The 17500-nt window shown below is 37.9% G+C and overlaps 2 protein-coding genes across 3 annotated transcripts in view; one reads left to right on the forward strand and one right to left on the reverse strand.

Moving 5' to 3' along the window:
* The window catches only part of LOC147468598 (GEL complex subunit OPTI), a 36526-nt gene extending 34771 nt beyond the window's left edge, over positions 1 to 1755 (reverse strand). The window contains exon 1 of the mRNA XM_086552586.1: positions 1070 to 1755. Coding sequence (XP_086408712.1) covers positions 1070 to 1180 — 111 coding nt within the window. The 5' untranslated portion in view covers positions 1181 to 1755. The remainder of the gene's footprint in view (positions 1 to 1069) is intronic.
* A 939-nt stretch (positions 1756 to 2694) lies between these two features.
* adp (WD and tetratricopeptide repeats 1) overlaps positions 2695 to 17500 on the forward strand; it is a 17794-nt gene continuing 2988 nt past the window's right edge. Inside the window, exons 1-14 of one of the 2 annotated variants that reach the window (XM_043012278.2) lie at positions 2695 to 2865; positions 4504 to 4669; positions 4987 to 5117; positions 8772 to 8883; positions 9200 to 9387; positions 9581 to 9785; positions 9929 to 10043; positions 10701 to 10892; positions 11316 to 11592; positions 11844 to 11924; positions 12206 to 12360; positions 14532 to 14706; positions 14994 to 15186; positions 15540 to 17500. The exon at positions 15540 to 17500 is cut by the window's right edge and continues 2988 nt beyond it. In XM_043012278.2, coding sequence (XP_042868212.1) covers positions 4511 to 4669; positions 4987 to 5117; positions 8772 to 8883; positions 9200 to 9387; positions 9581 to 9785; positions 9929 to 10043; positions 10701 to 10892; positions 11316 to 11592; positions 11844 to 11924; positions 12206 to 12360; positions 14532 to 14706; positions 14994 to 15186; positions 15540 to 15803 — 2247 coding nt within the window. In that variant the 5' untranslated portion in view covers positions 2695 to 2865; positions 4504 to 4510 and the 3' untranslated portion in view covers positions 15804 to 17500. The remainder of the gene's footprint in view (positions 2866 to 4503; positions 4670 to 4986; positions 5118 to 8771; positions 8884 to 9199; positions 9388 to 9580; positions 9786 to 9928; positions 10044 to 10700; positions 10893 to 11315; positions 11593 to 11843; positions 11925 to 12205; positions 12361 to 14531; positions 14707 to 14993; positions 15187 to 15539) is intronic. The other variant, XM_043012279.2, reaches the window with a different exon arrangement.

A 17500-nucleotide genomic window follows, 5' to 3' on the forward strand; every position in this document is an offset into this window, starting at 1 on the left:
AGAATGGGAAAGAGAGGGGGAGGAAAGGGGATGGGGGATGGGGAGGGGAAGAAAAGGGGAAGGGGAGGGGGAGAAAAGGGGAAGGGGAGGAGGAGGAGAGGGGAAAGGGAAGGGGAGGGGGAGGAAAGTGGAAAGGGAAGGGGAGGGGGAGGAAAGTGGAAAGGGAAGGGGAGGGGGAGGAAAGAGGAAAGGGAAGGGGAGGGGGAGGAAAGAGGAAGGAGAGGGGGAGGAAGAGACGGAAAGGAGGAAGATAGGGAGAGGGGAAGGGTTGAGGGAGAGGGAGAGGGAGAGGGGAAGGGTTGAGGGAGAGGGAGTGGGAGGTGAGTGGTGGATAGAAGGGCAGGGGGAGGGGAGGGAGGGAAATATAGAAAGACAGATAAACAGATAAATATATAGAGAGAAGAGAAACAGAGTAAAAGAGAGAGGAGAAGGATAGAGGAGGATAAAGAATAAAACAATTATAGAGAATGAGGGAGGGTGTATGGATTAGAGGAACGGAGAAAGAATGGAAGAAATGAGGAGAGGACAAGTAAGCTAGCGAAAGAGGTAGGAAAAGAGACAGTAAGGGATAGAGAGAAAAAGGAATGAGAAAGGGAGAGACAGAGAAAGTATCAGAGACAGATGGGAAGGGGAAACAATAAATGAGAGACATACAATGACTGCAAGCCATACAAATAGTGAGAGAGGACACATACAAACACTGTAGATTTACAGACACATGCATGGAATACAGCTTTCAAATACTAGCAGAGAGGTGAAAAGAAGTAGAGGGGAGATGGTAAAGCATATATAAAGAGAAGAACTGAAAGGAGACCCTGCAAATGCTTAGCCAAGAGCCTGGATGATGAAACCTGAGTAGACTAGATGATTCTAATAAACAGTATTTACTTACTTAAAGTATATAAATCTATCCTCTTTGTCTGGCCACAGTTGACTCAACTGCATATGCTCCCACAAAACTAAACCCAAAGATTGGTAAAAACACTCAAAATAACCCCAAGCTGACATGCTGACCGGTGTAGAATCAAAAATAAAACTAAGAATCCTTCACTCACACCAAGTTCCTTACCTTATCTGGCCATTCTGAATTACTGGCCATAGCTCTGCTGAGGACACTACCCAAGCATTTTTTCCCCACGCCATTTCTCTCCTGGGTGGGTTTCGTTTTAGGTGAACTCATGGTGACGGAGGAAGTGTGAAAGCCAGAGACCGTCTTCTGCTTGTGACGTTGACGGGGTCGCTTACACTACCAAACCGTCAACTCAGCGGTGACATGGAGGCAAGAGGCGAGAGAACGCGGGGGCAGGGGAGACTACTCTAAATCGGTTGAGAGTCATACATGCTTTTCTTTTTTCTTCTATTGCTGATAACCCCTGAGATGATTAGTGTTGAATAAAAAAAAGATATCTGGATAGAAGTATCATAAGATGTTTTATCTTTCCTATAGGTTTATCGAAGGTATACCATCACATATGATGGTTATTTTTCAAGAAATTAAGTGTGAATTACAAATGATAACGTCCTGTTAGCTTTATTCAGACTCATTTAACTTTAATGCTTAGGAACTCATGATCACTAGGATTTCTTGATAAAATTCCTTTACGTCATCAATATATTTTCTTAATGAGGCATTTTAACAATGAGAGTGTACTGTGGAAATATGATATTCTCCTCTACATGCGGATAAGTTTGTAATAATCTTTTAAACAGGATTAATTATACATTTATTCACAATTTAAAATCGTGTAAGTACGCGTTTCAGCGAGTAAATATGATATATTTGAGCCATTGTACACATGCTGTGCAAAAATTGATTCTTCTCTGAATAGGAACTCTAAAAGCTATCATGAATGTGGAGTAGAGTAAAACTAGGTTTAGTTTTATAGATTGGAATAATGCAATTAATGTCTATATCAATCGCTATATTGTGTTTCTGAAATTTCTGGCAAAATCAAAATTCTAAGAAATTTCCAGATGGACTTTACGTTTCGAGCTAATATGCCACAAACTCTTCTTAGATATATATTTGTATCTGCTTTTTGCTAATGATACCTTGTTTCATTACGCTTATAACAATGTAATTTTCCTTGCAGACGAGTTCCCTAAGAGTTAGCTAATTTAATTGTTTTTTTTTAAGTTTTGTGTCTAAGATTTGTTTTTTTCTTGGCCCTATACTGATGCTCTATGGGCTCATAGGCAAAACCTTTCTAAAAGAAAATGTTATATATCATCTTTGATTATGATAATACGAAAAGAGTTTAACATAATACTTTAACATCATGTTTTCATTTCTTGTATTTTCATCTTTATCTAATCTTGTGACAATAATCATACAATAATAATACTTCTGTCTGATACCCCTGAATTATAGTAATCGTGTATTAATCAAATCAAATTAACTTTATCACCATCATTACTATCATTAATCAGCACTTTTTTAGTTAATAATCGGGAGATTTAAAACAGATTTAAAAAATAGCACCGCACTTCAACTGAACCCCAGTACTGAAAAAAAAAAACACTAAGAAACATCACTATATCAATCATCATTTCGTAACCTTCATCAATTGAATCCTCTCACTATGAACCCCGTAATGAAGCCCCGTGACTTAAACACACACTTCGGTCCCAAGGAAACCCGGACTGCCTGAATGGGAAAGGGGCGAGTCTCCCCTCGAGCGGAATCGCCCGTTTTCTGCGGCGCCGCCAACAACACAGGGCAGAGGATGGTTTCTCAAGCGACTCAGAACATCACTGAGTTCTGCTAAGAGGAAGGCTAGGTCGAAGGCTTAAAAATTGTCTTGGTTAGCCAGTATCCACGTAGGAACTACAAGAACCGTCCATGATCATCCACAGTTAGATAATGTAAGTATACCGGGCGGTGGATGACGACGTAATTGCCTTGGATTCCGAGGCGAGGGTTGCATAGTGACAGTTCCCGAGAACGTCGGATTCAATTAAAAGTTCTGTTTTATGGTAAAATGATTACCATCTAATGATATACCTCACAAGTACGGCGGCGTGAGCTACACCAGTGGTAGTAGTGAGTACGGATGGTTTAGGTGACGTATAGGAGACATTTTTTTATTTTTATATGGATCATGTTATCCAATAGTCTTCACCCACATAGCTTATGAGACTTTGAACATATCAAATGGCAGTGAAGGAGTTAAAAATGAGAAATAAAAGAGTTACATCGAAAAAGATTGAATTACATCTCGTCTTTGAGGATATCAGGAAAATGGATGCAATCACTAGCTTTTTGCACCTTTTGGTCATTGTTTATTTAGTGATCACTGACCCTCAGGTTCTTCTGGAAAGGAAACATCAAACACTTTATAAGTATACATATATATGCACCAGGAAAGAAATGGAAGTACTTGCCGCTATACTACGTCTTTGAGAGGTCACATGCAGTAGATCCATCAGGACAATTATAGTTTTGAACTTTGTAGAACTGCAAAAGAAATTATTTCTTCAGGTAAACAAAAAAAAAGATGAAGTATTTAAAGTTGATTTAGTTTTATATTGATGAACTGTCTATTTTTTAAATTGATTACTTTTTTCACTTCATAAATTTCACCTGTTATTGTGAGGTCCAAGATTGGTTTTAACAGAAGATGGCTGACAATGGAAAAAATAAAAATCTAGTATGATATAAGGTATCCATAGATATGAATATTACCATTGTATAACAGCAGGTTTTGCAGCAAGATACACCTACAGAATTATAATGAATAAGGTATCCTCTCATGGACTACATCTTCTATGAGAGGAGGAGATGAAAAGAAAATGTTAGTTCTGACATAGATGGTTCTAGATTGATTCTGCCATTGAAAGGCAATAGAAATTTAGATGCAGTATTTGCAATATTGCTTACTATAAGGTTAACTTAGAAACTTACTTCTGTATTTGTAATATTGGCCTCTATAAGGTTGATTTAGAAACATCATGCCAACTCTCTGGTGATATGCAAGGAGGTGATATATTAGTGTTTATAAAAGCGTTAAGTACTAAGTCTTTACAAATATTTATTAATAGCCATTGCTAGTCACTGGCTAGAAATAACCTTTTTGCTATTCACATGTGTGTCTAATTGATATGTTTATATTAAGTCACAATATAGACAAATAAGTAGACATACCTTTACAATACTAATGAACTCAGTATCTAGAAAGTTATATTTATTTAAGTATATAATTAATGCTCTGTGAAAGGATATCCACACATTCTGCACTATATATGCATTAATAAAAACAGTTTTTTGAAACAGATTTCGCATATATAATTTTTATAAGGAAATAGCAATCCTCTATAAAAAAAAAAATCTTAGAAAGTATATAGTTGCACATACATAGGATTTTGGTCAAAGCTATACAAATAGTACAAATAGATTTATAGAAGTGATATGTTAAACCCTATGCTGATTTATTAATGTACTGCAATTATGATATGTGATTTATTAATGTACTGTAATTATGATATGTGATTTAATGATTACAGTAAGAAAATGGAAGGGTCAGCTGCAGTGACTCAGATGGGGTCAGAGGATGCAGAAGGTAAAGGTTTCTCCGCCCATACAATATTTAGCACATATCGGCCGCCTCTCTTCAGAAGGCCACCAAAGAAGCTGAGTCTCCTACAGCTACAGAGAAAGAGAGAGATACAGGTATAAAACTTACTTTCAATTTGTAGTTAATTTGCTTTTACTTCATTTTCTTTTTTAGAAATATGTAATTTTCTTTTTTGTATTTATGTTTTGCGAGTAAGAGGAGAATGATAGTGATTATTATTATTTTTTTTAATGATGTAAACAAATTTGTTGAATATACAAACAACTTGTGAATAGCTTGTAAAGGGTATAGCATAATCTGGAGAGACCTTTGAAATATTCATATGAAGAAATTCCTTGAAATAATTGCATTTTACAGTATCAAAACATTTCTTTTGGCTTGACCCATAACATACTTGTAAATTGGCTTTCAGGATGTGACCTGGCAGAGCTTTACAAGACAAAACCAAATGACAAAGTCTTTGGTATATCGACTAGGTATCATAAAGCAATTAGAAGGCCATAGAGGCTGTGTTAACTGTATTGAATTTAATACAGAAGGAAGGTAAGTTCTGTTATGGTTTCAAGTATATTGGTATATGTAGATACACAGATAGTGGTATCACACACACATACACACACTGTATCATTTAATTATATCTCCAAATTTATGTCTTTGTTTGTCTCATATGAAGCTTGTTGACTATGCAATCTGAGTTAAGTTGGGTGGGGGATGCTTATTATTGAAGAAAACACTTATATCATACAATCACCTTTGTTCATCACTATTGATTAGGTTGGTTAGGGAAATCAATGATTCTTTCTTTGGGTTTACTAGAATCTCAATATACACTATATAATCAGACTGTGACTGTAATTACAATGTCCAATTATGGAGAGGGTCTGTGACTGAACCTTTTACTTCTATAGTAGGCACATGACTCGAGAGTGTGCTGGTGAATCATATTCCCAGATATTGCTGACCTATGCACAAGTGATCCCTTGTTTTCCGCATGCTTACAGTGTATGGTGGTAGACATGTGAATAGTATATACTAACAGTTTGGCCCTAGAGAAGAGTTTCATGGAATTACCCCAACTCTTTCCTCTTGCTGTTATTTGTTTGTGACACACTCCCCTGGCTAATTGATCACCATTTTAATCCATAAATCCGAACAAACAGAGCATGATCATACCCATGAAGAAAGAATGAGCCTGGGCTATTTGTCTGGTCCAGGAAATGCCTAAGTTACTTAGGATACAGAAATTTCTTCCACACTTGCACTGAAGCCTCTCAATTTTCTATAAAAAAAATTTGCCACTTGCTTGATGATCACATCAACATACTTAACCCATTGCAGATGGGTGTCATGACATATATGACGTTCGGGGATTTTGGATCACTGTGCTATTTTATTGAGCTATGAAAAAGGAGTGAGTGATGATGACAATTACAGTCATAATTACTGTAATGACCGTAATATCAAGCTAACTTAATGTCCAAAACCTAGTTGGCACCACTTTTCCCTAGCACCAGCAGGAGAGAGAGCCTTGAATGGCACCCATCCATGGTCTCTAGCAAGCACTATCTTTATAGAGCGATGGCACACACTACGTTGATGACCTCTAGCTCTAAAGTACTGCTGATGAAGGTTGTGCAGGCAGAACAAGAAGAGGAAGGTGACTCAATCCATACCCAGTGTCTAAAATGGGCTCCTGTGCCAATATAGATGCCTTTCATGGTGGCACTCACAGTCACAAGCACAGTTTTCTTTCCTCTTCATGTTATCTTCATTGTAGGTGGTTATATTTTTCGTATTCGTTCATGACAGCACAAAAATACAGAGTCACAGTCACAAGCACAGGTTTCTTTCCTCTTCATGTTATCTTGATTGTAGGTGGTTATATTTTTCGTATTCGTTCATGACAGCACAAAAATACGAAAAAATAAAGTTGCCTTTTATGCTCCCATAAAACAGCAATATCGCACTGAGTATAAAGAAAATAATGAGCTAATATGGATCATATTCTACAATTTTAGTCAACTGCAGCACTGACAGAGCCTGTCATATGGCACATATAAGTCTCTAAACCCAATAAAACATACAAAAAATAGAACACAAAAATGGCTCTAGTTTTACAATGAATGACTGAATGAGAGTGGGAAGATTCAAATTATGTTGCTTCAAGCTTCCTTGCTCTAAAATAAAACCTATCCTGGAGACTGGGCAAGCGAATCTATCCCTGGGTTAAGATATCTGTAGTCCCCCTGGGAACTGCCTACAGCCCACAGTTAGACCTCAGGTCAGTAATAGTAGTTGGCAAATCTGCATTTACATTAGCAGTCTCTACTGCACTCATCAGACTGTTCATTATTTTCATTTTCATTTTTAGTCACAAGCATTAGAGTTGCTGGGTTAATGTAATCTACAACTTCAGATGCATTAGTTTGTGTTGTGTTTTGTTCCTTGCAGGTATATTGTGAGGAACGTGAAATTCCACAATAATTGCTGTGTTCCATGTGATCCCCTCCCCTTTGTATCCTCAATAAAAATATGACTATTAACATCAGTGCTGTCAACTTTAAGTCTGTGTTACTTTCAGGTCAGTCATCTAAATAGTCCAAATAGGCTTTCACTAAGATTTCCTGGCTTCAGGAGCTAACTGCTGTGATTTTGAGGATTCAGCAACTACCTGCAGCTATTCAAAATGATTCTCTATTTATTTCCTCGTCCCAAGCTCCTCCAACTTGCATACCCACTCCTTTCTATCACCCCCTATGGTTCACACCACTCTCCCACTTTTAGGATAAAAATTATTTTCTGTTGCTCCTGCAAGCTGGAATATCCCTTAGTAAGGATCACTGCATCCTCCCTTGTTTTTTCTTGGGTAATCCTCAGACTTGCACCAACTGCTAACAACAGGATGATAATCCTGTCAAAATTGTTGGTCAAACAATCCAACAGTGTTACCCCTTAGCTAATGTTTGTCCACCAAATCAAATCAAATCTATTCGGGGCTAACACGGGGAAGGGTGCATTAATGCATCCACCCTCCAGCCACAGGGATCCCTCTGAGCAATCTGCCAGGTAGGATAATAGACCATCCTTTCTTCCTCCTGGCAGGCTTGATCGATTTGTCCAAGCCACAACTTCCTTGGTCACTCCAAAGGCTTTCTCTACTCAAGGTTGTATCAGGTGGAGACAACCAGATGGGCTGGATCCTCCTCAAGGAGTCAAGCCAGGTGTCTGTAAAGCTTGAGTTGGTGGTCCCAGAATGTGCAAATAACAGGTCCTATACCAGCCTGACAGTGCAGTTGTTAGTTGGACACATGATCCTGCCAACTATACCCCATGATTCAGTGTAAGGACTTGTCCTGTGCCTTGGAATTGCATAAATATGCAATTCCAAGGCACAGGACAAGGTCCAAGTCTTGATGCCACACAGCAAGACTGGGAATATCAGGACCTTGAAAACATGCAGCTTGGTCCTTCTGCACAGGTACCAGCATCTCCAAATACTTATATTGAGTGATGTCATGGCTCCAGTTACCAGGCCAATCTGTCTGCTGACTTTCTGGTCTGACAGCCAAATTTTGTCTGTAGTCATGAACTACACTACCAAGGTATGTAAAACTGTTTGTGACTTTAAAGCCAAGCATGTATGTATTGATTAGGTGGGTTTTCTAGCAGACCCCCAAATCCTGGATCTTGTTCTGTTCTAAGAGACCCTAGACCCAAGGGTCCCCAGAGTTCAGAAAGGATGGTAACATCTTCGGCAAAGTAATGGTCAGTGACCTTAATATTACCCAGTGTTGTTCTGCATTGTCTTTGGATGACAACTCCGCCCTATATCTGGTCCATGCAAGTGTTGAAAAGTGTTTGAGCAAGGACACAACCCTGCCTCACTCCTAAATTCTGGTTCTCTAAGATTCATGATGCAATCAGTCAAAAATCTTCTTGAGATTGATGTAGGCTGCAAGTAATCCATTGCCAAACTCTGGACAGCGTTTAAAAATGACATGAAATACAATCATATGGACAACTGTGAATTTGCTAGGAGAGAATCTTCCTTGCTCTGGTATCAAGTGCCTCAATAGATGGCCTTTAGTATGTCTTAGAAGGATTAGTGCAAGCACCTTGCCTGGTATATATGCTAATGCTTTCTAATTCCAGAAAAGAGAACCTTGATTTACAGTTTCATCTCATCCTCAATTTCAGTTTACTACTGTCAGGATCAGATGACTATGATGTCATACTTTGGGATGTGTACCGTCAAAAACGCATAAAGACTTTACCAACTGGTCATAGAGGCAACATTTTTTCTGTAAAGGTAATTACATAAATCTTTTTTGAGTGCCTTACTTATAAAGTGGGATGTTTTGAATACTATTTTGGGGGAGAATAAGATAGTCTTTAGTAGATGTATTGTATTAAATTGCAAACTGAATTATTATTTACACATATTTTCATGCTTAGAATGTGTTTCTTGTGAATTGTATTACATATGAATGGACATCATAACTAGATGGATAAAAAATGGAATATGTATTTCAATTTGTGGCAGTGTTTTATTAATTATGTATTTATAACTGTTTATGGCAATAGATGTACATATTTTCTTATGATTAAATATCTTTTTATTACAGTTCCTACCTCAGACTGGAGACAGAGTAGTCATATCAGGTGCTGGAGACGGCCGTATAGAAGTAAGGGAAGTGGAAACAGGAGATGTTACACAACTATGTACCTGCCACTGTGAAAGAGTCAAGAGGATTGCTACTGTACCTACACTTCCAAATGCATTTTTCTCAGCTTCTGAAGATGGCACTGTTATGTAAGGCTATAAAATTGTTTTTGCAATACCAGTTTTGATCATACATGTGAATTGGGAGTTCTCTTATCTTGGTTGGAAAATTCTTTAGATATTGATGACTATGACTATGTTTTTGACATTTATGGGCCAGAAAGTAGTACCATGAGGCTTATTTGTTATCAATACATGTTCAAGAAAGTTTTCCATTCCACAGGTTGTATGACATGCGTTCGCCACATACTTGTAATTCTTCTCAAACAAACAATGTTCTAATCAACTTGCGGCGCCATGCTGGAAGAACAGCTGAATGCAAGTGTATTACTGTTAATCCTTCCCGGCCAGAGCTGCTTGCTGTAGGAGCCAGTGATCCATATGTTAGAATATATGATAGAAGAATGATTAAACTAACCAATTTACAGGTAAGTGATCATGCTCATTACTTTTAAGTGACTTAACATAGAATGTCATGGAGTTCTGTTATGTGACGAACAAATATGACATTACTTATAGAACTTAAGAGTTGAATACTGCTGTAAACATAAGAATATGTTTCCTGTGGTAGAACCCTCCAGGTGGAATGTCAAGGAGTCAGTGGGAAAGAAGTAACTATGCGACAAGTCAGCTTGATTCTTCTGCAGACAATCTCCCCCCCGGCTGTGTACAATATCTAGTTCCAGGTTAGTGTTATATCTCAATGTTTTAAGAATCTTTTTTTCTTTCTTTTTTTCTTTCCAAATCAAAACTTGATTGAAATTACCATGGCAGTGTCCACAAACTAGTAGGAACTAGCATGTTTGTGTGTCCTCAGTGAGTAAACATTTTGATGAGTAAACTGAGTAATGTTTTTGTGTGTTATATCTCTTATTTGTTATCACTGAATAAAATCAATAACACACACACACACACACTCACTCACTCACTCACTCACTCACACACTCACTCACTCACTCACTCACTCACTCACTCACTCACTCACTCACTCACTCACTCACTCACTCACTCACTCACTCACTCACACACACACACACACACACACACACACACACACACACACACACACACACACACACACACACACACACACACACACACACACACACACACTCACTCACTCACTCACTCACATTCACGCACTCACATTCACTCACACACACACCCTCACTAACATTCACTCACTCACAGTCACTCACACACATTCACTCACACACACACATGCACATTCCTTCACTCACTCACACACTCTCTCTTTCTCTTTCTGTCTCACTCATTTACTCTCTCATACTCATTATTGAGTATAATGAATACATATAGTAATGTCATCTGTTATATTAAAGGACACCTTCCCGATAAGCTGAAGGAATACTACAGACGTTACCGATCATTGGCGACTACTTACCTGACGTATAGTAGTGATGGCACCCATCTTTTAGCTAATTTAGGTGGTGAACACATATACCTCTTCAACACAGCAAGTCCTCGTCAGCCTAGGCAGTATTCAATATCAAATGTTGTAAAACATTCAAAAGGTAAGGATGGATCGCAGAGTAATAATTTTGTTATGTGATTATGATAACATTTTTAGTAGTAGAAAATTATTTGTGTATATGGTTCCATATTTCTAGTTTTGAAATGATATTAACTATTTTCCTGAGATCTTATTTGATACTTCAATCGATAAATTCCCTGAGGCAAGATCAATATTTTTTCTAATTTCTGAAACTGATGAGTCTATTTTATCGCACCCTTACACACATCTTTCTACATTACCCCTTGGTACAGAAGAAGGTGGGAAGGATGATGTGATATATGGGAATTTCAGTTAATGTGTATGCTTTGTGTATATACTTGTTTTATTGCAGTGCAATGAACCAAAATCTCCTTAGTAGCATTACCTATACCATGGATCTCAATTGCAAGTATCAGACTTTCATTGTATTTTGCACTTCCAGAATCTGATGGTCCATCAAATGGAGTTTGCAAGTCACTTGCTTCCAATACAAATGGCATATCCAGTCATCTTACTGGAGGTGGGGAACGAATAGGGTATCATGCACAAGCCCAGCCACTACCTCCACAAGCAGAAATACTTAAAGCTAGAGCTAACCAGGCCTTTGCTGCAGAGAAATACATCACTGCACTTCAACTATACAACCAAGCTGCACAGATTTGCCCAAACTCTGCTGTTTTGTATAGTAATAGAGCTGCTGCTTTGATGAAGCGAAAGTGGTAAGTTAAAGCAAGGCTGTATACTGTCTAATCTATGATGTGGGCATCTAATAGTAATGGTATAGTATCTGCAGTTAAACTATTTATAAGTGAATATTTTTTTTAATCATAGCATGAACTTATGAGGAAATTTTATATGTAATATGTGGCAGTTCCTTAATTGTTTGTATATCTGTTTGTACATACATATTTGTTTATATGCATATATATATACATACACATATATGTTTAAATACATTTCATATTTCTAGGGAAGGTGATATATATGCTGCACTAAAAGACTGTTTCACGGCATTGGAGATTGACCCTCACCATGTGAAGGCGCACTTTAGGTGGGAGAAGTATTCCATTTTTTAGGCAAATTTCTCTGTGAAGTGAAGTATCTTGAAATTGTATCTTTGTATTCTTTATCCTTGGCAAAGCCTTTAGAAAAAAGGATTATAAAAGCTTCTGTACTCAATATATTTACAATTCACACAAATCTTTAAAGATAGCTTTGTGTTTATTCATATAGTATAGAATGTGTAACAATTCAGAAAATAATCTATGCAGAAACTGAATTAAAGGTTGACTCACAAGTATGTTTTGCTGAGAGTCTTTTATCTTTATCTAGATTGGCGCGATGTCTGCATCAACTCGGCCGTGAGCAAGAAGCGCAACTTTGCCTGGAGGAGTTCAGAAGACAACATCCAGATCACAGTTCATCACCTGCCTGCTCTGCACTAGCTCATGATATTACCAGCTCCATTTTCCAAATCCAGAATGGAAGTAAGTGATATGAGTAGTGGTTCAGTAGGCACATATTTGTTCACCTAAAATAAGCCCTTTTAAATGGAAATCAGATCCTCAGTGAAACTGATTGGTGTTGCTGATTTAACCCGTTCCCGACGGGGCCAATCCGGCTTAAATAGACCAAAATTCCGGGACTCTTGAATGCATAAGCCTAACGCGTCGGGATTCTCGGCCGCACTAGCCGCGAGCTAGCGCTGCGCGCTGGCTCCTCCCGCGCCCCGGGCTAGACAAAGTAACGCGTCCCCGTCGTGTAGCCCAAAAACCACTAGACGTGTTATCTTGTCATCCGTCGTTAACGGGTTAAGCTGAAGTGGGTACTGTTATTAGTGAATAATAGATGGCTAAAGTTTTATTTTAAAAGGATTTTTAACTTGAATTTAATGAATGCATGGTTGATTTTGGCCCTCAGAATAGATCAATTTTTTTTTTTTTTTAGTTTGAATCATGAGCTTTATAATTTGAAAGCAGTGCATGCTAGTGCTTGTGTTTTTGTTTGTACGTTAGTGTGTGTATGTGTGCGTGTTAGTGAATGTGTGTGAGTGAGTGAGTGAGTGTGTGTGTGAATGAGTGTGAGTGTGAGAATGAGTTGTGAGAGTGAGCAAGAACATGAAAGTGAGAACATGAAGAGAGTGAGAATGAGTGATTGAGTGAGTAAGTAGGTGAGTGAGTGAGTGAGTAGGTGAGTGAGTTAGTAGGTGAGTGAGTTAGTAGGTGAGTGAGTGAGTGAGTGATTAGGTGATTAGGTGATTAGGTGATTAGGTGAGTGTGAGTGTGAGTGTGAGTGTGAGTGTGAGTGTGAGTGTGAGTGTGAGTGTGAGTGTGAGTGTGAGTGTGAGTGTGAGTGTGTGTGAGTGTGTGTGTGTGTGTGTGTGTGTGTGTGTGTGTGTGTGTGTGTGTGTGTGTGTGTGTGTGTGTGTGTGTGTGTGTGTGTGTGTGTGTGTGTGTGTGTGTGTGTGTGTGTGTGTGTGTGTGTGTGTGTGTGTGTGTATGTGTATATGTGTATATGAAAGTGTGTGAGTGAGTGAGTGAGTGAGTGAGTGAGTGATTAGGTGAATGTGTGTTTATATATGAAAGTGTGTGTGTGTATGAAAGTGTGTGTGTGTATATATATATATATGAAAGTGTGTGTGTGTGTATATATATATGAAAGTGTGTGTGTGTGTGTGTTTGTGTGTGTGTGTGTGTGTTTGTGTGTGTGTGTGTGTTTGTGTGTGTGTGTGTGTGTGTGTGTGTGTGTGTGTGTGTGTGTGTGTGTGTGTGTGTGTGTGTGTGTGTGTGTGTGTGTGTGTGTGTGTGTGTGTGTGTGTGTGTGTGTGTGTGTGTGTGTGTATATATATATGAAAGTGTGTGTTTGTGTGTGTGTGTGTATATGTGTGTGTATATATATGAAAGTGTGTGTGTGTGCGTGTATGAAAGTGTATGTGTGTGAAATTGTGTGTGTGTGTGTGTGTGTATGAATGTGTATGTGTGTGTGTGTATGAAAGTGTATGTGTGTGTGTGTGTATGAAAGTGTGTGTGTGTAGGTGTGTTTGTGTGTGAAAGTGTGTGTGTGTAGGTGTGTTTTTGTGTGAAAGTGTGTGTGTGTAGGTGTGTTTGTGTGTGTGTGTGTGTAAAAGTGTGTGTGTGTGTGTGTGTGTGTATGAAAGCGTGTCTGTGTGTGTGTGTGTATGAAAGCGTGTCTGTGTGTGTGTGTGTATGAAAGCGTGTCTGTGTGTGTGTGTGTATGAAAGCGTGTGTGTGTGTGTGTGTGTGTGTGTGTGTGTGTGTGTGTGTGTGTGTGTGTGTGTGTGTATATGTATGTATGAAAGCGTGTCTGTTTGTGTGTGTGTTTGTATGAAAGTGTGTGTGCGTGTGTGTGTGTGTGCGTGTGTGTGTGTGTGCGTGTGTGTGTGTGTGTGTGTGTGTGTGTGTGTGTGTGTGTGTGTGTGTGTGTGTGTGTGTGTGTGTGTGTGTGTGTGTGTGTGTGTGTGTGTATGATAGTGTGTGTGTATTTTTTTTTATATGCATGTAGTTGTGGATGTGTATAATAATCTCTGCAAAATAATGGAAAACTACAAAAAACTTTAATGTCTTATATATATTTTTTCATACCCCATATTTATAAAGGAAAAAGTAAAGGACTAAATAGCTTACACTAAAAGAGTTAGTTTCTTCAGATAATAGCAGCGAGGGAGACATGGATGAGGAAGGCCTCCTGGGTGCTCTGCCAACACCCAGTACACAGGAACAGGAGTGGCGGGTAAGAGCCACCGACTATCACAAATCGTACTGTGGCCACTGCAACACCACTACCGACATTAAAGAGGCTGCTTTCCTTGGAAAGTGAGTATTCGCTGTTAGTGTTTGTGATGTATTGCTATCGCTACGAATATTGGTATTGCGGCATTGTGTCATGGATATTGATTGGTGAAATTTATAGATGCTAATACAAAATTAGAAACCCTAGGTTGTAGACCTTTTTTGCGAGGTAGTTTGGGTTTTTCTAAGATGTTGACGATATGTTATGCAGAAATGATAAAGATTATGCAGCAGGACACAAGTTGGAAATAATCCAGAATTGTCAGGACATATCTATTTCGTACATAAACTTATCTCTTCGTCTGTTCCAGGGATGGTGAATTCATAGCAGCAGGGTCAGATGATGGGAATTTGTTTATTTGGGATCGTGAAACCACAAACCTGATACGTGTTATCCCAGGAGATGAATCCATTGTCAACTGTGTCCAGCCCCATCCGCACACCTGTTTATTGGCCACAAGTGGAATCGAATCAGTTGTCAAACTTTGGGCTCCTCTCCCACAGGTATGTAAAGATAGTCTTGAAAGTGATATATGATTAATCATATATATATTTTTTCATTAATAGCACTGATTAGCAAGAAAAAATACATTCAAAATTTTATTTACAACTATACTTTCTTTGTAAGGTTTTATGAAGAAATAGATAACTTTTAGATAAGTTGCTCTTATCAAAATTAATTTGATGTCTGACAGATTTATTGACATGTTATTTATCATTATTTTGATAAATAATTTTGTTATATAGAATATACTGTGGTTTGTTTGGAAAAAGATATGGCTGCACTGTAATTCAAACACTTTGATACTTCCAAATGTTTGACATATATAATTTTATTAATATGGACTTTTTCATAGCGGGATAATGAAGATCATCAAAATATGGACTTTGAGAAAATGGAAAAAACTGCTCAAGCCAACCAGCAACGCATGAGTGCTGATCCCTTAGAGATGATGCTGATGCACATGGGTAACATGGCCCATGTGTTTGGAGGAGGTGGTGGAGGCGAGGGAAGAGGTGGAGGAGGAGGAGGGCCAGGTGGCGATAATCCCTCGAGGGACCCTTCCCCTGGGGGTCAGAATGATCGCAACTTGGCAGACGTCCAATGTCGTACTAGCTGAGCCCAGCCAGTTAAGTGTTCACACATGCCTGGCACCCTTCTTGAAATGAGACTGTGATGGATGCTCCTTGTCGTTGGTCAGAATTCTGAAAAAACCCTGAATGGAAATTCTTAGGATTGTGTCCCTGCTTTGTCAGTCATTTTACTTTGTTATACAGGTGTAGTACCAAAGAAGTCTTTCTCAAATAGGTATTTCAGATTCTAGGCCTTTGTTGCAGGAGTCTCTTTAGCTTAGAATTAATCAAGTGACTTGTGTGGTGGAGGATATGAGTATCACATGTACTTCAACTAAAACTAAGATCTTTCATCTTATTGATAGACTAGAAATCAGATTCTCTACAACTTGTTTTATGCAGTCAGAAGTATTGAAATCTTCTCTTTTGATTGTGAGTGGAATGTTCTTGAATTTCAGTTTTATACCAAATTGTTTTCATATGTTTTATGGATTATATAAATTTGTATGTTTAGCAGTTAGGCCTTCAGTTAAACCTAATGTAGATGATAGTTTAATTCATTCTCAGAACCAGTAATTCCAGTCATTACTGGAACTTATAGTGTCAAATTAGTATCTATGTACTCTGCCGTGTAAGTATAAATGGTTCTTTTATGATTTATTAAGTTACAAGTAGTTTAAACTGAAAGTGCAAGACAAGTTAAACTACAGTGTTTTCAAATCTTGTGAGCTCATTCAACCTCTTCCCCTGCCAGGCTTATAAACAGCTTACATTTAAGGCTGTTTAATATGCTAAATATTTATACTGGTGCTCTGATGTGCAGTTTAATTCATGTACATAATCATTTGTGTGAAAGTTATATTTTGTAAAACAACTTTGATATATCTATATATATATAAATATATAAATATATAAAATCTTTGAACAGGGTACATCAGCAGTTACTATCAAATGAGTCGGTACATGCTAATGTACTTGTACATACATGTATATGTTAAATGACTGATTATGTTCCAAAGAATTTGGGCAAAACATTGTGTATTAGGTAATATTATATGATACTTGTGTTCTGCCTTATTATTATGATTTTGTCTTTTGCTTAAGCCATACATTTTATATTTGCATCCTGCATTTTCTATACAGATATTCCATTTTTTGTTGTTTGTAAGATTCACCCCAAAATGATGATGCTTGTGAAAGCGATAAAAAAAGATTCCATTACTAGGCATTGTAAATACTGTGTGCTTTATCTGTTGTTCCTCCTGTATGTAGCTAAAATGAACTTGTATGATTATGATATGTTCTTTCTCAATCTTGATTTTGTACCTAGATTTGATATGTTTATTTTTGTTATGTGAAAGGCTGTAAATAATTTTTGAAGTTATATCCTACTGTATATGAGATATAGTGGCTTATCCTCTTAACATTTTGCCCAATTTACTCTAGGAAGGCATGTTCATGAGGGGACATTCTATGAAAATGTTTGTAATCTTAGAAAAAGGAAGAGAAACTCATGTATTTAGTAAGTAAATAAATAAAACCTTCAGTCTTTCTGCAAAGATTTCCTTAGTGGTTGAGAAGTATCATATGTCCCTATTAATGTGGTTACTTGGTATGTTTCTGTGCTTACACGCAGTGAATACGTAGTTATCTTTTTCTTTTCCCCTTGATTTCCTTTATGATTTTGGTTACACTAATATTGTCTCTCTCACACGCTCTGCTGTGCTAACTTGACCTTAATAAT

Source organism: Penaeus japonicus, unplaced genomic scaffold (genome assembly GCF_977035675.1).
Source record: "Penaeus japonicus unplaced genomic scaffold, GWHDUDI00000001_assembly GWHDUDI00000027, whole genome shotgun sequence".
Lineage (NCBI taxonomy): Eukaryota > Metazoa > Arthropoda > Malacostraca > Decapoda > Penaeidae > Penaeus > Penaeus japonicus.